Source organism: Oncorhynchus mykiss, chromosome 4, assembly GCF_057628025.1.
Source record: "Oncorhynchus mykiss isolate SJ-2025 chromosome 4, ASM5762802v1, whole genome shotgun sequence".
Taxonomy (NCBI): Eukaryota; Metazoa; Chordata; class Actinopteri; order Salmoniformes; family Salmonidae; genus Oncorhynchus; species Oncorhynchus mykiss.
The window spans coordinates 35302111-35323975 of record NC_143025.1 but is presented as its reverse complement, the minus strand read 5'-3'; the positions used below and the strand labels follow the sequence as shown (position 1 = coordinate 35323975).

Genomic DNA, 21865 nt, shown 5'->3' with positions numbered 1-21865 from the left:
AAATCTGGGCTCAAATTGGGATAACCGTTCATCACTGAAAGTCACTCAGTAAGCCATCAGCTAAGATAATTCAGATTGTAAGTTAGTCTTGCGGTCAGCAATCTAAACTTGCAGTAATCATGGTCTAATTTCCGACCGGGCAGCCCCCATTGATTTTGTTAGTCACTCAGTCAGATATCATAATAAAAACTGCAAACATTTCTCTCCACCCCATGGTAAAACGTGTAGAATTGCAGAAACTCTGACTGCATGTGGTATGGATGTGCGTACGCGGACGCATGAGCCACTGCGGCCCCCCTTGGTGACTGATTTTTTTGTTGTTGATCCCCACTCGCATCAAAGTTGCCCCTCCCTGCATTGAACATTTAGCAATGACAGAATGCATTTTAGACTTCAAGCACAGTAACACTTTTGTATGAATTAATAGAATGATTTTATCGATAGGAGTGGGGGAAAAAGGTGCTTGTGGTTGTGCATTCATAAGCACACAAAAGCACATCAAAGTCGGCCTTAACGAGAAGTAATCAAATAAAAGACAACACTACTAAAAGCCTATTTCACACGATAGCCTGCTGCATTTGCAATAACTTTTCTTTCATTTAGACTTTGGCACAAATTCACTGACTCGCCCATGGATTGACGTTTCAGCATTGTCTCAATGAAGAGTTTGGTACTTGACTAGCCATGTGTGACATGCACGCACAGTTGCATGCCTGCTAGAGTTAGTGGCAGGGGGACAAGCAATATCCACCGCCGTAGTACGGATGAAGACTGAGCTGAAATGTGAAGCTAACTGAAGCTGGTTAGCTTTAGAAAACCCTGAGTAGATCTAGCTTGCTTCGTTGGCAATATTCCAGGAAGGCCATAAAGATCATCAAGGACATCAACCACCCGAGCCACTGCCTGTTCACCCCGCTATCATCCAGAAGGCGAGGTCAGTACAGGTGCATCAAAGCTGGGACCGAGAGACTGAAAAACAGCTTCTATCTCAAGGCCATCAGACTGTTAAACAGCCACCACTAACATTGAGTGGCTGCTGCCAACACACTGACACTGACACTGACTCAACTCCAGCCACTTTAATAATGGGAAATGATGTAAATATATCACTAGCCACTTTAAACAATGCTACCTTATATAATGTTACTTACCCTACATTATTCATCTCATATGCATACGTATATACTGTACTCTATATCATCGACTGCATCCTTATGTAATACATGTATCACTAGCCACTTTAACTATGCCACTTTGTTTACATACTCACCTCATGTATATACTGTACTCGATACCATCTACTGTATCCTGCCTATGCTGCTCTGTACCATCACTCATTCATATATCCTTATGTACATATTCTTTATCCCCTTACACTGTGTATAAGACAGTAGTTTTGGAATTGTTAGTTAGATTACTTGTTGGTTATTACTGCATTGTCGGAACTAGAAGCACAAGCATTTCGCTACACTCGCATTAACATCTGCTAACCATGTGTATGTGACAAATAAAATTTGATTTGATGTTCCCTGTTATTGTCAGCATTGAGCAAATTTCACGTCTTCTGAACGCAAACGTCCGGCGCGCGTTTACTGTGAACACTAAGGCTGTACTTGCTTTAAGTTAGTTTTAAACCGTGACCAAGTAAGTAACCGTGGCTATTTGATCAGAATGGCCTACCATAAAAAATTATGAAGAAAAATGCATCCCATAACATTAACATGGAAACAGCTGTTCTATCATTCAGCCCACAGTAGCAGCAAATGTGTGGCGTTAAATGTTGGTCTACATTCCGTGAGACTTTTAAAAAAAAACATGCCTGACTTGCTTTTCAAAGTTGCACATAATTTGTGCTCTTGTAGTAAGCAACCACTCCCACATTCTTGACTAGAACTGAGCTATAACAAGGCTAATAACTCATTAACTAGCAAAGAAAATGATCAAAAGTGCACAGGTGGCTGGCTATATGCAGCTCTCGCTTTGATCTCAAAACAAGCACGTCTACTCGTGACAGCTCATGCTGTAAACACAGAACAGTTCAACGTGAGTGGCACAGATCCATATATGGTAATGCATATTTGCATATTAGGCCTACTTTAGCTCTGACTGGTTATGGCATACCGGTCTACGTAGAGTGTGGGCTGAGTCGTGCCTGTTAATGCAATTGAATCCTACTCCAATGCACTCAGCCTACAATAAAATCGATTGTAGTTAGTTTTGCATACTAAGTCTTGCATAGTTGTTTCGGTATGTTACATTGAAAGTGGCTAATATTGTGTTGATTTGAGCACAATTTCCATGGTAAAGCAAAACGTTGATAGTGTTAACTAAATGAGAAAACTCTAGAAAGTTGAGCTCAATCTCGTACTTCTCTGCGCAGGCTGATATTTCTTCTGCGCCGGCAGTCTGCTGGGGAGCTGGTATGACAGCAACCCAAGCTTTGGTTTGTTTACCTGGCAACTGCTTCAAATGCTAACTTTTTTTTGCACCAGTGTCACAAATCAATGCAAGTACCTGGACCATTTCTTTGGAAATTCCTCATGTCGAACTCATTGTTAGAAAAAAGTTTGGTTCAAATAAGATGCTAGGTACTATAAGTTTGGCATATTATATGAATCCTATGAATTAAAATGGCTAATATGGGTGAAATCAATTAGCTTAACTTCTCAGAGATCAAATAATATTTCAACAAAATGATTCCGGAATGCTTAATTTTTTCTAACTCCAGAAACGATTTCAGAACAATCTGGGTGTCATGACTTGCTGAAATGAAATGAACGACCCCCCTGTGAGAAGGAAACCCACAACCTTGATGTTGCTAGTATCATGCTCATACGTATAACTAATCGATTTAATCATTAACAAATACACAATAAAACACACAAAAATAATTATCTTGTGAAATAACTCGGAATACTTGCGATAAGGAGCCGAAGCAGTAACAGTCTTAAGAGTTTGATGACTGTTGAGGCTAACGAAAACATGCACTGCTCAAAAAAACAAGGGAACACTTAAACAACACAATGACTTGGAGTTACAATCACACTTCTGTGAAATCAAACTGTCCACTTAGGAAGCAACACTGATTGACAATAAATTTCACATGCTGTTGTGCAAATGGAATAGACAACAGGTGGAAATTATAGGCAATTAGCAAGACACCCCCAATAAAGGAGTGGTTCTGCAGGTGGTGACCACAGATCACTTCTCAGTTCCTATGCTTCCTGGCTGATGTTTTGGTCACTTTTGAATGCTGGCGGTGCTTTCACTCTAGTGGTAGCATGAGACTGAGTCTACAACCCACACAAGTGGCTCAGGTAGTGCAGCTCATCCAGGATGGCACATCAATGAGAGCTGTGGCAAGAAGGTTTGCTGTGTCTGTCAGCGTAGTGTCCAGAGCATGGAGGCGCTAACAGGAAACGGGCCAGTACATCAGGAGACGTGGAGGAGGCCGTAGGAGGGCAACAACCCAGCAGCAGAACCGCTACCTCTGCCTTTGTGCAAGGAGGAGCAGGAGGAGCACTGTCAGAGCCCTGCAAAATGACCTCCAGCAGGCCACAAATGTGCATGTGTCTGCTCAAACGGTCAGAAACAGACTCCATGAGGGTGGTATGAGGGCCCGACGTCCACAGGTGAGGGTTGTGCTTACAGCCCAACACCGTGCAGGACGTTTGGCATTTGCCAGAGAACACCAAGATTGGCAAATTCGCCACTGGCTCCCTGTGCTCTTCACAGATGAAAGCAGGTTCACACTGAGCACATGTGACAGACGTGACAGAGTCTGGAGACGCCGTGGAGAACGTTCTGCTGCCTGCAACATCCTCCAGCATGACCGGTTTGGTGGTGGGTCAGTCATGGTGAGGGGTGGCATTTTTTGGGGGGCCTCTATGTGCTCGCCAGAGGTAGCCTGACTGATATTAGGTACCGTGATGAGATCCTCAGACCCCTTGTGAGACCATTTGCTGGTGCGGTTGGCCCTGGGTTCCTCCTAATGCAAGACAATGCTAGACCTCATGTGGCTGGAGTGTGTCAACAGTTCCTGCAAGAGGAAGGCATTGATGCTATGGACTGGCCCGCCCGTTCCCCAGACCTGAATCCAATTGAGCACATCTGGGACATCATGTCTCGCTCCATCCACCAACGCCACATTGCACCACAGACTGTCCAGGAGTTGGCGGATGCTTTAGTCCAGGTCTGGGACGAGATCCCTCAGGAGACCATCCGCCACCTCATCAGGAGCATGCCCAGGCGTTGTAGGGAGGTCATACAGGCACGCGGAGGCCACACACACTACTGAGCCTCATTTTGACTTGTTTTAAGGACATTACATCAAAGTTGGATCAGCCTGTAGTGTGGTTTTCCACTTTAATTTTGAGTGTGACTCCAAATCCAGACCGCCATGGGTTGATACATTTGATTTCCATCGATAATTTTTGTGTGATTTTGTTGTCAGCACAAACAACTTTGTAAAGACAAAAGTAGTTAATAAGAATATTTCATTCATTCAGATCTAGGATGTGTTATTTTAGTGTTCCCTTTATTTTTTTGAGCAGTGTACATGAACACTAGCCAAAACACACAAAGCAAGGTGAAGGGGTAAAACACAACACACTGGAAAAGAGAATGTATTAAGGGAATACTTACAGATTACCATCCAACTTCAGCAAGAATCCCTGTTTGTCATACACTAGAGCGAGAAAGAGAGCGACAGAGTGAGATTAAGTAAATGTTGATGGCTAGAGAACAAAGAACAAAACATTGCAAAACGGATGAATACAAACTAAAACAAAAAGTGTAGTAATCAATGTTTACATTCTTTCATATTAATTTAGCTGTGGATCATCTATAGACAAGGTGCCATGAAGCTTAAAAGAACAACTAGTGGAAAGCAATGAGAGAATTTACATTTTTGGTAAGTTTCTGTTGGAGCTTGGGTCATAGGAAACGTCATGGATCATGAGGCAGTAGCTATTTCTACTTATGACATGGACACATATGAATCTCTTACGACATGGGTACATTTTCAACTTCATAAAAACATGTCTGTCTGCAATCATCATATTATATTCATCATTAGAGGTCACTGGAGCTGTTCTTTAAACTGGCAATGACTGTGTCCTCTCTGCCCTTTATTTGCAGGCCTGGTACATGACTTCATGTCCTTATGGGAGTGGAACAGTAACACAAAAAACATCATATTTGCTCTTCTCAATGGTCTGGCTGGCAAATGTGTCTAGATAAATGATGTGGTTTAGTTGAACTGATTTATTGAGGTCAGGACAACTTAATCTCAATCTTAGCTTTCTTCATTCAAAATAACATTGTTAAAAACAAGAAAACAAATGATAGTTTTGAATCCAACATTTCCTGTTAAAACAAAGGTAAACAGAGGTCACACTTGTATTTGAAAAGCAGCAGAGCACTGTTCACCCACTTTCAAAACAGTACATTCAGTCAAAAAAAAAGTACATATCTTTAACATTTGCCCGGCAGAGTTCAATTAAATTGACACTGGAGTAGCCAGATCTAAGGCCTCTCATTAGTTACTCAAGTTATCCAGCTCTTTCATGGTGCTGCTATCTGCCTGCTAAAGCAAATAACTCTGTGCACCCTGCTGCTTAAAAGGAAATGAAGCACAAATAAAAAGAGAAGAGATCTTGGAGATCTTCAAGAACACTGAAGATAAAGCTGTAAATTGATCGAATACCATCTGGCTGTGGGAGAATAGACCACAGTGTGTGATGGAGTGTGTGTTGTATGTGTGTGTGTTAGAGGTCGACCGATTAATCGAAAATGGGGGCCGATTTCAAGTTTTAATTAGGGCCGATTTCAAGTTTTCATAACAATCAGAAATCGGTCATCTTGGATGCCGATTTTGCCGTTTTTACGGATTTTTTTTTTTTTTTTACACCTTTTATTTAATCTTTATTTACTAGGCAAGTCAGTTAAGAACACATTCTTATTTTCAATGACGGCCTAGGAACAGTGGGTTAACTGCATTGTTCGGGGCAGAATGACAGATGTTTAACTTGTCAGTTCAGGGATTCAATCTTGCAACCTTACAGTTAACTAGTCCAACGCTCTAATCACCTGCCTCACGAGGAGCACGCCTGTTACGCGAATGCAGTAAGAAGCCAAGGTAAGTTGCTAGCTAGCATTAAACTTATTCAATCATAATCATGGTTGATGATATTACTAGTTTATCTAGCGTGTCCTGCGTTGCATATAATTGATCCAGTGCGCATTCGCGAAAAAGGACTGTCGTTGCTCCAACGTGTACCTAACCATAAACGCCAATGTCTTTCTTAAAAATCAATACACAGAAGTATATATTTTTAAACCTGCATATTTAGCTAAAAGAAATCCAGGTTAGCAGGCAATATTAACCAGGTGAAATTGTGTCACTTCTCTTGCGTTCATTGCACGCAGAGTCAGGGTATATGCAACAGTTTGGGCCGCCTGACTCATTGTGAACTAATTTGCCAGAATTTTACGTAATTATGACATAACATTGAAGGTTGTGCAATGTAACAGGAATATAAAATAAACTACTGTTCCGTATTTCACTGAAAGAATAAACGTCTTGTTTTCGAGATGATAGTTTCCGGATTTGACCATATTAATGACCTAAGGCTCGTATTTCTGTGTTATTATATTATAATTAAGTCTATGATTTGATAGAGCAGTCTGACTGAGCGATGGTAGGCCCCAGCAGGCTCATAAGCATTCATTTAAACAGCACTTTCATGCATTTTGCCAGCAGCGCTGCTGTTTATGACTTCAAGCCTATCAACTCCCGAGATTAGGCTGGTGTAACGATGTGATGTGAAATGGCTAGCTAGTTAGCGGGGTGCGAGCTAATAGAGTTTCAAACGTCACTCGCTCTGAGACTTGGAGTAGTTGTTCCTCTTGCTCTGCATGGGTAACGCTGCTGCGAGGGTGGCTATTGTTGTTGTGTTCCTGGTTCGAGCCCAGGTAGGAGCGAGGAGAGGTACGGAAGCTATACTGTTACACTGGCAATACTAAAGCGCATATAAGAACACCCAAAGGTATATGAAATACAAATGGTATAGAGAGAAATAGTCCTATAATTCCTATAATAACTACAACCTAAAACTTCTTACCTGGGAATACTGAAGACTCATGTTAAAAGGAACCACCAGCTTTCATATGTTCTCATGTTCTGAGCAAGGAACTTAAACCTTAGCTTTCTTACATGGCACATATTGCACTTTTACTTTCTTCTCCAACACTTTGTTTTTGCATTATTTAAACCAAATTGAACATGTTTCATTATTTATTTGAGGCTACATTGATTTTATTGATGTCTTATATTAAGTTAAAATAAGTGTTCATTCAGTATTGTTGTAATTGTCATTATTACAAATACATTTTAAAAATCGGCTGATTAATCGCTATCGGCTTTTTTAGTCCTCCAATAATTGGTATCGGCGTTGAAAAATCATAATCGGTCAACCTCTAGTGTGTGTGTGCATGTGTGTGTATGTGTGTGTGTATGTGTGTGTGTGGGAGGAGTGCTGTGGTGACAGGTTCATTGAGTGCTGATGGGATTGAGAGGTTTGTGGTGAAGTGTGGTGGGTTAGTTGGGGGGGGAGATAAATAGGTGCTTCTTAATATTGCTGGGCAGAGAGTGAGATTTGTTCTAGCACCAGTTTCCTGATGGAAAGCAGCAAGCCTCTAGCCAGCTACCTCTGGGCTCTAGATTCCGGGGTCTGGAAATCAGGGGAGCTCATGGGTCCTGCTCTTACAAAGATATATCTCTTAACTGCAGGGTGGATTTTGGTCGACTATGGGTGTTTCTATGGCACGTTTTCATTTCCTATGTCAAGGTCATTAATGAGGTTGAATGATCCACATTTGGTTATGAAATTCAAAAGAAGGCTGGTTCTCAATGTACAGTGAATCATTAAAACATTAAAGGTGAAGTCTTACATACAAAAGAGAAATACTGAATGAAATTGTACATTTCCAGCCATTATTTTCCTATAAAATTAACACATATAGATAGAAGATAATTGTCTTTGAAAGATATACTGTATTTCAACATGTGGACATACCATAGAAGATTGAACTGGTGGCAGTTTGGAAATGTTTTAAAATTTAAATTAAATATATAGTTTCAATAATACAGTGAATGACCACTATTATCATCTGATATGCCAGATACACTATTTACAGCAGTTGCACTCAATTCTAGATGTTTGTTAATCAAATGTAAGCACACCTAAGTGAGTACTATGAGAAGGCCAGGCTTTTGAAAATGCATAAGATTGACAAAACCTCCCAACATGGATGCCGGGTATATATGTGGCAGGGTTGGCTTAACTCTAAACCTTAATCTATACTACCTGAGTGAAATAATCGTCCCACGGAGAAAAAACTATCCAGGTCTTTCTCTGAAACACAAGAGTTAAGTAACGAGTTAAGCCCCAGGGTAGTAAGTGTTAGATATCGCTGGACAAGCCCTCCTATTCAAGGGAAAACCATAGAAATATAATTGCTTGCCATGGGCTTGAATGGGAATGTTCGTTGTATAAATGTTATTTCTATGTGGAAAACACAGTGTGAAAACAGGTGGTTGATTGAGTAGTGTTAGTCACAGGGTGTGACATAAACAAGAATCCATATTAACCACCACCCTCATAATTTCCACTAACACTACCAGCACGCTTTGTAACGCCTGTCTTCAGAAGGAGTCGACCAAAGCGCAGCCTGAAAAGTGTTCATGATTATTTTATTAACAAAAAACACTTGAACAAAGTAACAAAACGAAAGCGAACAGTTCTGTCAGGTAACAGAGACAAAACAGAAAATAACTACCCACAGACACAGGTGGGAAAAAGGCTGCCTAAGTATGATTCCCAATCAGAGACAACGATAGACAGCTGCCTCTGATTGGGAACCATACTCAGCCAAAACAAAGAAATAGGCAACATAGAATGCCCACCCCAAATCACACCCCGACCTAACCAAATAGAGAAATAAAACGGCTCTCTAAGGTCAGGGCGTGACACCATCTCTCAGAAGAGCACATCCATCTCCTGTTCTGTTGCTCCTAGGCAGCTAGGCTCTAGTGCAAACATCATCATTCACTGTCGTCTCAGCCTGCCATTTTACAAAGTGTTGGACGATATTGCAAATCATGAGATTAAGCAATAACCCTATTAAAAATAAACAAATTAAAGCTGTCATGACAGGATGATTAAAAAGAGAAGTAATTCCATCAAGTTTACGCAGTTGAAGGGAATGGTTTAAGGGTTTGGTTTGCACATCATTGGACATTGAGGAGTCCAAACAAGTGAATAATACACATTCTGCCAAGTCCAAACTACCTCCTGAGAGGTGCATTGCTTGATAGTGGGTTCATAGGAAAACAAGCTATTGTTGTAGAACAAGCTGTTAGATAGGGGATGTGTCCCAAATGGCACCCTATTCCCTATGTAGTGTACCACTTTTAACCAGGGCCCATAGCACTCTGGTTAAAAGTAGTGAATTATGTAGAGAATAGGGATGCAGCCTCAAATCAGGGATGATGACCATTTTTAAAGAGGTACACCTTACAAACCACATAAAAGAAAGTTCAACACACCCAACAGCGACACCGCAGTTGGCGTAAATGTACCGTAAAATCAGGACAGGGGGTGTGAGGTTGTTGAGTTGCTCTCACAATATCTGTTGTTTGAGGATACCTGTTAGCCTGCTAAACTTCCTTTCTTTCTTTGGCTCATCTGCCAAAAAGCTTAAACACTCAGAGTAAAGTTAAATGCACTAATCTCCAAACGTTTACTTGGTTTTTACATAATGGGCTATTTTCAAATCAAGCCTGGACTCAGGTTGGCAGAGAACAAGAAGCCCTACGGCATCATGCTTGGCTCGCTCCTTCCATCCCTTTTCTGAACTTGGAAACTCAACTTGCATCTGTGAAGAGTGGTGAACAAACATATCTCCCAAATTGCTAACAAATGCTGATATGCCTGAGGTACAGGAATCATTTTCCGCTTTGAAATATGTGTATTTTCACAGACCCTGGGTGCTAGTTGACGGAGTGAGAGGAAGGACATAAGAGAACGAAAGAGAAGAGTAGTGTTGTTCTTGTTTCTCCTGAGTTAGACATTTAACCTAAACATTTAACTTTAAAAAACATCATGATTTTGTACATAACTACACAAAAAACGGTACAAAATAAACACGACAGAGTCGTGTAATGCTCTATAGCTTTGTAGTTACGTTGTAGGCCTACTGTATGTTGTTACATATAACTTTAGTTAGCCTATTCCGGTAATTTAGTTATTTAGTTATTAATGTTATTAATAACATTTTGTTATTACGCAGAGAAAAGCTCAGGCTGGAATAACATTATTTAACAGTATAATAATTACTTGAAAGTAAGACTTGCCTAGGAGATTTCGAAACAAAAGTCTCCTTGGTGTCTTTTATACTGATAATAAGTTCAAACAGGTGCCATTAATACAGGTAACGAGTGGAGGACAGAGGAGCCTCTTAAAGAAGTTGTTACAGGTCTGTGAGAGCCAGATATCTTGCTTGTTTGTAGGTGACCAAATACTTATTTTCCACCATAATTTGCAAATAAATTCATAAAAAATCCTACAATGTGATTTTCTGGATTTTTTTTCTCATTTTGGCTGTCATAGTTGAAGTGTACCTATGATGAAAATTACAGGCCTCTCATCTTTTTAAGTGGGAGAACTTGCACAATTGGTGGCTGACTATACCCCACTGTACCTTAGATAACCCTTTAGTTCCACCTCCCACACCTGCGGTGACCTCACCTGGTTTAAATGATGTTTCTAGAGACAATATCTCTCTCATTGTCACTCAATGCCTAGGTTTACCTCCTCCACTGGATTCACATTCTACCATACTTTTGTCTGTACATTATGCCTTGAATCTATTCTACCGTGACCAGAAACCTGCTCCCTTAACTCTCTGTTCCGAAAGTACTAGACGACTAGTTCTTATAGCCTTTAGCCGTACCCTTATCATACTCCTCTGTTCCTCTGGTGATGTAAAGGTTAATCCAGGCCCTGCAGTACCTAGCTCCACACCCATTCCACAGGAACTCTCATTTGTTGACTTCTGTATCCTTAAAAGCCTTGGTTTCATGCATGTTAACATTAGAAGCCTCCTCCCTAAGTTTGTTTAATTCACTTCTTTAGCACACTCTGCCAACCCGGATGTCCTAGCCGTGTCTGAATCCTGGCTTAGGAAGACCACCAAAACCCCTGGAATTTTCATCCCTAACTATAACATTTTCCGACAAGATGGACCTGCCAAAGGGGGCGAAGTTGCAATCTACTGCAGAGTTCTGTCTTACTATCCAGGACTGTGCCCAAACAATTTGAGATTCTACTTTTAAAAATCCACCTTTCCAGAAACAAGTCTCTCACCATTGCCGCTGCAATAGATCACCTTCTGGCCCCAGATGTGCCCTGGACACCATATGTGAATTGATTGCCCTCCAACTATCTACAGCGCTCCTGCTGTTAGGTGACCTAAACTGGGACATGCTTAACACCCCGGCCATCCTACAATCTAAGCTTGAAGCCCTCAATCTCACACAAATGATCAATGAAACTACCAGGTACAAACCCAAATCTGTAAACATGGGCACCCTCATAGATATCATCCTAATCAACCTGCCATCCAAATACTGTCATCAACCAGGATCTCAGCAATCACTGCCTCAGTGCGTGCGTAATGGGTCTGCGGTCAAACGACCACCCTTCATCACTCTCAAACGCTCCCCAAAACACTTCAGCGAGCAGGCCTTTCTAATCGACCTGGCAGGGGTATCCTGGAAGGATATTGACCTAATTCCATTAGTAGAGGATGCCTGGTTATTCTTAAAGTGCTTTCCTCACCATCTTAAATAAGCATGCCTCATTTAAAAAATGTAGAACCAGGAACAGATATAGCCCTTGGTTCACTCCGGACCTGGCTGCCCTTGACCAGCACAAAAACATCCTGTGGCGTACTGCATTAGCATCGAATAGCCCCCGCGATATGCAACTTCCAGGGAAGTTAGGAACCAATATACACAGGCTGTTAGGAAAGCAAAGGCTAGCTTTTTCAAACAGAAATTTGCATCCTGTAGCACAAACTCCAAAAGTTCTGGGACACTGTAAAGTCCATGGAGAATAAGAACACCTCCTCCCAGCTGCCCACTGCACTGAGACCAGGAAACACTGTCACCACCGATAAATCCAAGATAATTTTGAATTTCAATAAGCATTTCACTACGGCTGGCCATGCTTTCAACCTGGCTACCCCTACCCCGGTCAACAGCTCTGCACCCCACACAGCAACTTGCCCAAGCCTCCCCCATTTCTCCTTCACCCAAGTACAGATAGCTGATGTTCTGAAAGAGCTGCAAAATCTGGACCCCAACAAATCAGCAGGGGCTTGACAATCTGGACCCTCTCTTTCTAAAATTATCAGCAGAAATTGTTGCAACCCCTATTACTAGCCTGTTCAACCTCTCTTTCGTATCGTCTGAGATTCCCAAAGATTGGAAAGCTGCCGTGGTCATCCCCCTCTTCAAAACCTATATCTATCCTACCCTGCCTTTCTAAGGCCTACAAAAGTCAAGTTAACAAACAGATCACCAACCATTTCGAATCCCATCGTACCTTCTCCGCTATGCAATCTGGTTTCCGAGCAGGTCATGGGTGCACCTCAGCCATGCTCAAGGTCCTGCAGTGCCTTGTGAAAGTATTCAGCCCCCTTGAACTTTGCGACCTTTTGCCACATTTCAGGCTTCAAACATAAAGATATAAAACTGTATTTTTTTGTGAAGAATCAACAACAAGTGGGACACAATCATGAAGTGGAACGACATTTATTGGATATTTCAAAATTTTTTAACAAATCAAAAACTGAAAAATTGGGCGTGCAAAATTATTCAGCCCCTTTACTTTCAGTGCAGCAAACTCTCTCCAGAAGTTCAGTGAGGATCTCTGAATGATCCAATGTTGACCTAAATGACTAATGATGATAAATACAATCCACCTGTGTGTAATCAAGTCTCCGTATAAATGCACCTGCACTGTGATAGTCTCAGAGGTCCGGTAAAAGCGCAGAGAGCATCATGAAGAACAAGGAACACACCAGGCCGGTCCGATATACTGTTGTGAAGAAGTTTAAAGCCGGATTTGGATACAAAAAGATTTCCCAAGCTTTAAACATCCCAAGGAGCACTGTGCAAGCGATAATATTGAAATGGAAGGAGTATCAGACCACTGCAAATCTACCAAGACCTGGCCGTCCCTCTAAACTTTCAGCTCATACAAGGAGAAGACTGATCAGAGATGCAGCCAAGAGGCCCATGATCACTCTGGATGAACTGCAGAGATCTACAGCTGAGGTGGGAGACTCTGTCCATAGGACAACAATCAGTCGTATAGTGCACAAATCTGGCCTTTATGGAAGAGTGGCAAGAAGAAAGCCATTTCTTAAAGATATCCATAAAAAGTGTTGTTTAAAGTTTGCCACAAGCCACCTGGGAGACACACCAAACATGTGGAAGAAGGTGCTCTGGTCAGATGAAACCAAAATTGAACTTTTTGGCAACAATGCAAAACGTTATGTTTGGCGTAAAAGCAACACAGCTCATCACCCTGAACACACCATCCCCACTGTCAAACATGGTGGTGGCATCATTATGGTTTGGGCCTGCTTTTCTTCAGCAGGGACAGGGAAGATGGTTAAAATTGATGGGAATATGGATGGAGCCAAATACAGGACCATTCTGGAAGAACCTGATGGAGTCTGCAAAAGACCTGAGACTGGGACTGAGATTTGTCTTCCAACAAGACAATGATCCAAAACATAAAGCAAAATCTACAATGGAATGGTTCAAAAATAAACATATCCAGGTGTTAGAATGGCCAAGTCAACGTCCAGACCTGAATCCAATCGAGAATCTGTGGAAAGAACTGAAAACTGCTGTTCACAAATGCTCTCCATCCAACCTCACTGAGCTCAAGCTGTTTTGCAAGGAGGAATGGGAAAAAATGTCAGTCTCTCGATGTGCAAAACTGATAGAGACATACCCCAAGTGACTTACAGTTGTAATCGCAGCAAAAGGTGGCGCTACAAAGTATTAACTTAAGGGGGCTGAATAATTTTGCACGCTCAATTTTTCAGTTTTTGATTTGTTAAAAAAGTTTGAAATATCAAATAAATGTCGTTCCACTTCATGATTGTGTCCCACTTGTTGTTGATTCTTCACAAAAAAAAACAGTTTTATATCTTTATGTTTGAAGCCTGAAATGTGGCAAAAGGTCGCAAAGTTCAAGGGGGCCGAATATTTTCGCAAGGCACTGTAAACGATATCATAACCGCCATCGATAAGAGACAATACTGTGCAGTTTTATTCATCGACCTGGCCAAGGCTTTCGAATCTGTCAATCACCACATTCTTATCGGCAGACTCAACAGCCTTGGTTTCTCAAGACTGCCTCGTATGGTTCACCCACTACTTCTCAGAAGTGTTCAGAGTGTCAAATCGGAGGGCCTGTTGTCCGGACCTCTGCCAATTTCTATGGGGGTGCCACAGGGTTCAATCCTCGGGTCGACTCTTTTCTCTGTATACATCAATGATGTGGCTCTTGCTGCTGGTGATTCTCTGATCCACCTCTCCACCTCTACTTCTGCCCCTTCTTTGGACACTGTGTTAACTAACCTCCAGACGAGCTTCAATGCTATACAACTATCCTTCCGTGGCCTCCAACTGCTCCAACTGCTCTTAAATGCAAGTATAACTAACCAACCGATCGCTGCCCGCACCTGCCTGCCCGTCCAGCATCACTAGTCTGGACGGTTCTGACTTAGAATATGTGGACAACTACAAATACCTAGGTGTCTGGTTAGACTGTAAACTCTCCTTCCAGACTCACATTAAGCATCTCCAATCCAAAATTAAATCTAGAATCGGCTTCCTATTTTGCAACAAAGCATCCTTCACTCATCCTTCACTGCTAAACATACCCTCGTAAAACTGACTATCTACCGATCCTTGACTTCAGCGATCTCATTTACAAAATAGCCTCCAACACTCTACTCAGCAAATTGGATGTAGTCTATCACAGTGCCATCCGTTTTTGTCACCAAAGCCCCATATACTACCCACCACTGTGACCTGCATGCTCCCGTTGGCTGGCCCTCGCTTCACATTCATCGCCAAACCCATGGGCTCCAGGTCATCTATAAGTCTTTGCTAGGTAAAGCCCTGCCTTATCTCAGCTCACTGGTCACCATAGCAGCACCCACCCATGTGCTCCAGTAGGTATATTTCACTGTTCACCCCCAAAGTCAATTCTTCCTTTGACCGCCTTTCCTTCCAGTTCTCTGCTGCCAATGACTGGAACGAACTGCAAAAATCACTGAAGCTGGAGACTCATATCTCCCTCACTAACTTTAAGCATCAGCTGTCAGAGCAGCTCACAGATCACTGCACCTGTACGTAGCCCATCTGTAAATAGCCCATCCAACTACCTCCCCATACTGTTATTTATTTATTTTGCTCCTTTGCACCCCAGTATCTATACTTGCACATTCATCTTCTGCACATCTATCACTCGTAAATGTGATATGTTTTGATTTTTTTTAATGCATTTGCTAAATTGTCTATAAACCTGTTTTTGCTATGTCATTATGGGGTTTTGTGTGTAGATTGATGAGGAAAAGGGCTGTAACATAACAAAATGTGGAAAAAGTAAAGGGGTCTGATTACTTTCCAAACGCAATGTAAGTGCCTTTGAGCGGTGTATGGTAGTCGGTGCCAGACGCACCGGTTTGTGTCAAGAACACTTCTGGGTTTGTCATGGTCAACAGTTTCCCATGTGTATCAAGCATGGTTCACCACCCAAAGGACATCCAGCTAACTTGACACAATTGTGGGAAGCATTGTAGTCAACATGGGCCAGCATCCCTGTGGAAGACTTTTGACACCTTGTAGATTCCATGTCCCAATGAACTGAGGCTGTTGAGAGCAAAGGGGATGCAACTCGATATTAGGAAGGTGTTCCTAATGTTTTGTACACTCAGTGTACATAACAACATAAGACAATACAATGCAAAATACAATCCAAAATATATACAAATGTCTGTCTCTTCACAGTCCCCATTGTGCCGTAATGTGTTCTTTTATCAATTTTTTTAAATCCGATTTTATTGCTAGCTTGAGTTACTTGGGGTGGCAGAGAGTTCCATGTATTCATGGCTCTATTTAATACTGTGTGTTTCCCAGCCTCTGTTCTGGACCTGGGGACTGTGAAGAGACCTCTGGCTGCATGTCTTGTGTGGTACCGATGAGTGCCCGAACTGTGTGACAACTGCTTCAACAGACAATTCAGTACTGTTAACCCATCAACACCTTGCACAAAGACCAATAGTGATGCAGTCAATCTCTCCTCAACTCTGAGGAGAGATTGACATGCACACCACTGACATTCGCCCTCCGTGTACATCTAAGCGCAATACGTGCTGCTCTTTTCTGGACCAACTGCAATTTTCCTATGTCCTTCTTTGCCGCACATGACCAGACAACTGGGCAGTAGTCTATGTGCGACAAAATCAAGGCCTGTAGGACCTTCCTGGTTTGCTTAGATGCCAAGAAAGCAGAACAATGCCTTATCATGGACAGACCTATTCACATTCTAGCAACCATTGAGTCTATATGTTTTGACCATGACAGCTTGCTATCTAGGGTTACAACTAGCAGTTTAGTCTCCTCAACTTGCTCAATCGTCACATTATTAAGTAATAGATCTAGATGAGGTTTAGGGTTGAGTGAGTGATTTTTCCCGAAAACTATGCTTTTAGTTTTTTTGATATTTAGCACCAGCCTATTGCTAGTTACCCATTCTAAAACTGACTGGAGCTCTATGTTAAGGGTGTCAGTTATTTGTTTTACTGTCTTAGCTTACGTGTATACGGTTGAATTGTCAGAGTACATAGACACACAGGCTTTATTCAAAGTCAGTGAAAGGTCATTAGTAAAAACGGAAAACAATAATTACCCAAGCCAGCTGCCCTTGTGGTTCACCACACTCGGGTAACTGTCAATCCATGATAAGGCAGAGGATGTAAATCCATAACGCCTACGTTTTTTCACCAAGAGGTTATGATCGATGATATCAAAAGCTGCACTGAATACTAACAACACAGCTCCCACAATCTTCTTATCATTTTCTTTCAGCCAATCATCAGGAATTTGTGTCCGTGCTGAGCATGTTGAGTGCCCTTCCCTATAAGCATGCTGAAAGTCTGTTTTTTATTTGTTTTCTGTAAAATATCACTGTATTTGGTCAAACACAATTTTTTCCAAAAGTTTGCTAAGCATTGGTAACAGGCTGATTGGTCGGCTGTCTGAACCATTACGGGTGCTTTGGTATTCTTGGATAGTGGAAAGACCTTTGCCTCCCTCCATGTCTGATGGCACACACCATCTTCTAGGCCTAAATTGGAGATATGTCAAACAGGAGTCACAATGTATTCCGCTACCAACGTCAGCAATTTACCATCCAGGTTGTCGGTACCAGGTGGTGTGCCCTTATTTAGAGATAGCAACAATATTTTCACCTCTCCCACACCAACTTTGCAGAACTCAAAACTACAGTCGTTGTCTTTCATTATTTGGTCCGTTATGCATGAATATAAAGGCTCAGCATTTGTTGCTCACATGTCATGCCTCAGTTTGAAAATATTGTCAACAAAAAATTATATTCAGGTGGTTGGCAATATCAAAGGGTTTTGTTACGAACAAGCCATCTACCTCAATGAAGGATGAAGCCGAGTTTGCTTTTTTTTTGCCTAGGATTTCATTTAAGGTACTCCAGAGATTTTTAATATCATGCTTTATATAATTTATTTATTCTATAGTGTAGTTCATTTTGTTTAGTTATGTGATTTCTGAATTTACTGAATTACCAGTACATCTTTCAGTTCCATGTTTCCTAAGTTGCCTTAGTCTCTTAGCTCCCCCTTCTGGTAAGTAGTAGTATACACAAAACATGCTGCTACAATGACAGGAAACATTATGCTGGATGGGGGTGGGGGCAAAGCTTGGTGCATCATACTCATTATAAACATGTTTGGCATGACAATGAGTAACAATGATTTGGCATGACGGCACAAACAGACTGGCACTCCGTCTAGGACATGGGTAGTTGCTTTACTGTACTTACGTGATGATTTATGTCCCCAGCCCCAGGGGTGCAGTCTCCCAGAGGAGTAGTAGAGGAAGCCCAGGACCACCATGGGACAAAGCACCAGGAGCAGGTGACGGGTTGGCTTCATGATTCTCATCCCCTTCTACTGTGCATGGCACCATCCTCATTGTAGGTGAAGAGAATGGTTTGTTATCAGGATAAATTAAATTTCAAAATGCATGGATATTTTTTTTAATAGGAAAAAGTAGTATAGAATATAATAGCATAGAATATGATACAATCCAATATATGGAATTACAATGCACTTTTTGTAGAATAGTGTCAAAATAATAGAATAGAACAGGATAGAATAGCAGCAGGTTCGGTTCATTGATTGCGCAGAACTTCAACTGCACACCTAATTGAGGAACATTTTGTTCTCTAATATCAAGGCGAGAATTGAGTTTTGATAACTGGTTGCACGATGTGCTAGCAACAACAATCAGTTGATTCTTGTAAAAATGTCAACTCTGAAGACTCTTATCTGTACCTATGTTTATCCTGTACAACAACGGTCCTTCCACATAGTGTTCATATTCATACCTTTTTTTACATGGAATAAGTTAAAACCACCGACTTTTTCATAATTTGTGTTTTCAACTCAGCGCAAAAGTCAAGACAAGTCAAGACATCTCAAACGTCAAGACATCTCCAGTTGAGCAACATAAATTAGGAAATAGTCACTGGTTGTATTCCATAAAATATGTTATTAAAAGTATGATGGGCCGCAGTTGCAGGTAGGCGTTTTCTGAATTGGCATTTTTTTTAAAGTATCGACTGATGACTTAACGTTGTTGCTTTCAAATCGCTTGACCACTTATCAAAACTCAACTCGGCCTCGATTTAAGAGAACGGAGATGAGCATTCCTCCGCTACCGCACCTCCTGCCTTGGCACCACCTGGGGACATGCACCAGAATTTCATAAAAATCGGAGCTCAGTCCTAAAGACCAGGGCTAAGGAGCTGGTGGGTCCGAGGAAAAAAAAGTGAATTTTCTAAAATAATTTCCTGTAATTCTAATTTTACATGAATGGAGACATTACAATAATATGTTTGTTTTTATACCACACAAATGATCAAAATGACAAGCTAGTCTGACATGTACATACTGAGATCAATAAAACAAATGTCTTAAATGCAACCAATAAGGCCAATGAAAATAGTGGATAGGCCTACACAGATTTTAGGCCTGGAATATGAGGAGGAAATTATAGTCCACCAACTTTCCAGTGGCACTCAACTGTTCAAACATATTTTTTTCCCCCGCAATTGTATTTTGAAATATTGCGAAATACCTTCTAGCTGCCTGATTTTCATTGAACGCTTCACCTCAACAATCAACTGTTTAATATTTTCTGTGCGGGATTCCCGACAGAAAATCTGTGGATTCCCGAGAGTAGACTAGGCCTATGCGCTCTTAATGTGACAAAACATAATTTACAGCTATTGAAATATATATATATATATATATATATATATATATATATATATATATATGTGTGTATATATGTGTGTGTATCGATCCTCTGTAGCTAAATTAATTAATGTATTTTTTATAGAGACAGGAGTAATTATAATTTGGCAAATCCAGCACCCTTCCTTCATCGCTGTTTTCCTCCATGAGCGATGCTCTCTCCAATGCCAAATAATCAACACTTATTATTAATTCAATCGATTGTGGTCAGTAACCACATAACATGGGTTACTGTGTAGGTTGGCTTACTTTTACAATAATATTTAAAATAATATATCAGTAAGTAGCCTCGCTTACAATTACAAAATAATAAATTCAGTAAGTCAATGAAGCCAATAGTGGTTTCAGTTTCAATGTTATTGAAACGATGTAGGCCTCATTAACATTTTAAACAATTCAAAAACATGTGTCATTACTTTAATAGCCTATGTGAAAAGTGTACAAATGTGTATTCGCATCAGTAGACTAAGCGACTGAGATGCATTAGAAAAGTATTGGAAAGTTCAGGAAAACATCAGGAATGCTCATCAGGCAATGTGTGTGTGTGTGTGTGTGTGTGTGTGTGGACAAAATCGCTTTCAATTGCTAGACTAATGATCATGAGCACTGACCTCGACTTAGCTAACATTTCCCAGCCTAATTGTGACCAAAGATCCGAACAGTTAAAACAAAAATCGGACATTGATTTATCCATATCTATTTTTTTATTTTATTTATCAAGATGAGTTCCCATGCTAGTCTCAAATAAGTGCAATGACGCTGTCCCAATCAAAATGGTGCTGGAATTATCAGTTGACCACACATGGCAATTGCTTTACATTTATTATAACCAGTGGTTTAGTGCTATTTTTTTAAATAGATAGAACCATTTAAAAAAACGTTAGCCATAATTTCTGAATGAAAGTTGGTACCTACATGAAGCCTATGTATAAAATCATTTTAGAATATACATACAATGTACCAGCCTAATTGCATGATTGCTTATGCCACACATACTGTAAGTGGCTAAAGGAAAATGTTATATTTTTAAAATCCTAAAACCCCAAATCAAGCCTACCTTATTATAAATTAGGCCATCATCACTGTCAATCGTGAATGATAATTCTTCACGTTTTACAAGTCAGTTTCATGGGAATATGCATTTTGATCTTGAATGATGTAAGGGTGGCTAACCAGCCGAACTAATCGAATTTTAGAACCGGTGGAGTTAAACTCTGGCATCGAATGAGAAAAACAATTCAACATCTCAGCACAATCAGCCTAACTACTATAATAGTAGTCTGATAAAATCATGCTATTTTATTATGTTTATGTAAAATACTAATTAATAATTAAGTGATCTTGCGAGACATAGCACCATTGTGAAAAGTGGCGAAGCGTCGCTCTGCTGCGCACCAGCAGCACTACACCCCTGATTATAACCGTTGGATGACTTCGGGAGTTTCACGTGACCACAGCTCTATGAAGTGAGTGGCGCATTCAGTTGACTACATTTTTTTAATACACCATTGCAGCAGCGCAAAAGATTCGGGGCTGACCCAAAATCAGCCCTGAAAACCAGGTCCTGGTGACGTCCATGCTGTGCACCACTATGGTCGCCAGCCCAGCTCGGTCGTTCTTATTATAGCTCAGTGAGCTAGGTGGCTGTCAGGTATATCTGGACATGGAGGGACAGCTAAGCCAGCTAGCTAGCGAAACGAACAGCATTGCATACATTGAACAGAAACAAAGCGCAAGACCAAACATGTATTGCACAGGCTTGTCGATATGTTAAATACCGGTATCTACTTTACATTCTATCACATTCTACTATATAAGCATGGCTGGTCACAGTACAGAAGCTAGCTAGCGCTATGCTAACTGTCACCTTTTGTGTCCTTACCGTTTCTTTGATGATACGTGTCCCAGAAGTGACTGATAGCTAAGATAAACATTTCGTCTTTATATGCAAGCTAACTGTCCATCTCCAGCGTCAATTTCAAATTGATATCCAGCAGCGAGTGTACGTGGAACCCTCCTCAAAAGGTAAATAGCGGTCACTGTACAGTTGCACCATCAGCACACACAACACAGTGGACCCAACACTGACAGTGGGAGGGAACATCTCTGAAACGCCAAATCAGTGGCACACTGCTAC

General features: G+C 41.1%; 1 protein-coding gene across 31 annotated transcripts in view; it reads right to left on the bottom strand.

Moving 5' to 3' along the window:
- LOC110521738 (CMP-N-acetylneuraminate-beta-1,4-galactoside alpha-2,3-sialyltransferase) overlaps window positions 1–21865 on the bottom strand; it is a 112918-nt gene extending 91053 nt beyond the window's left edge. For 7 of the 31 annotated variants that reach the window (XR_002473195.3, XR_016495221.1, XR_016495216.1 and 4 more), the window contains exons 1-4: window positions 21611–21836; window positions 18231–18377; window positions 8370–8417; window positions 4645–4687 (exon numbers count right to left, since the gene is read on the bottom strand). Coding sequence is in view for 14 of the 31 variants with exons in the window: in XM_036969206.2 (XP_036825101.1) it covers window positions 4645–4687; window positions 8370–8417; window positions 18231–18351 (212 nt within the window). In the remaining 17 variants the exon portion in view is untranslated. Of the gene's footprint in view, window positions 1–4644; window positions 4688–8369; window positions 8418–18230; window positions 18378–21610 lie in introns of all 31 variants that reach the window. The other 24 variants (XR_016495227.1, XR_016495229.1, XR_016495224.1 and 21 more) reach the window with 10 other exon arrangements.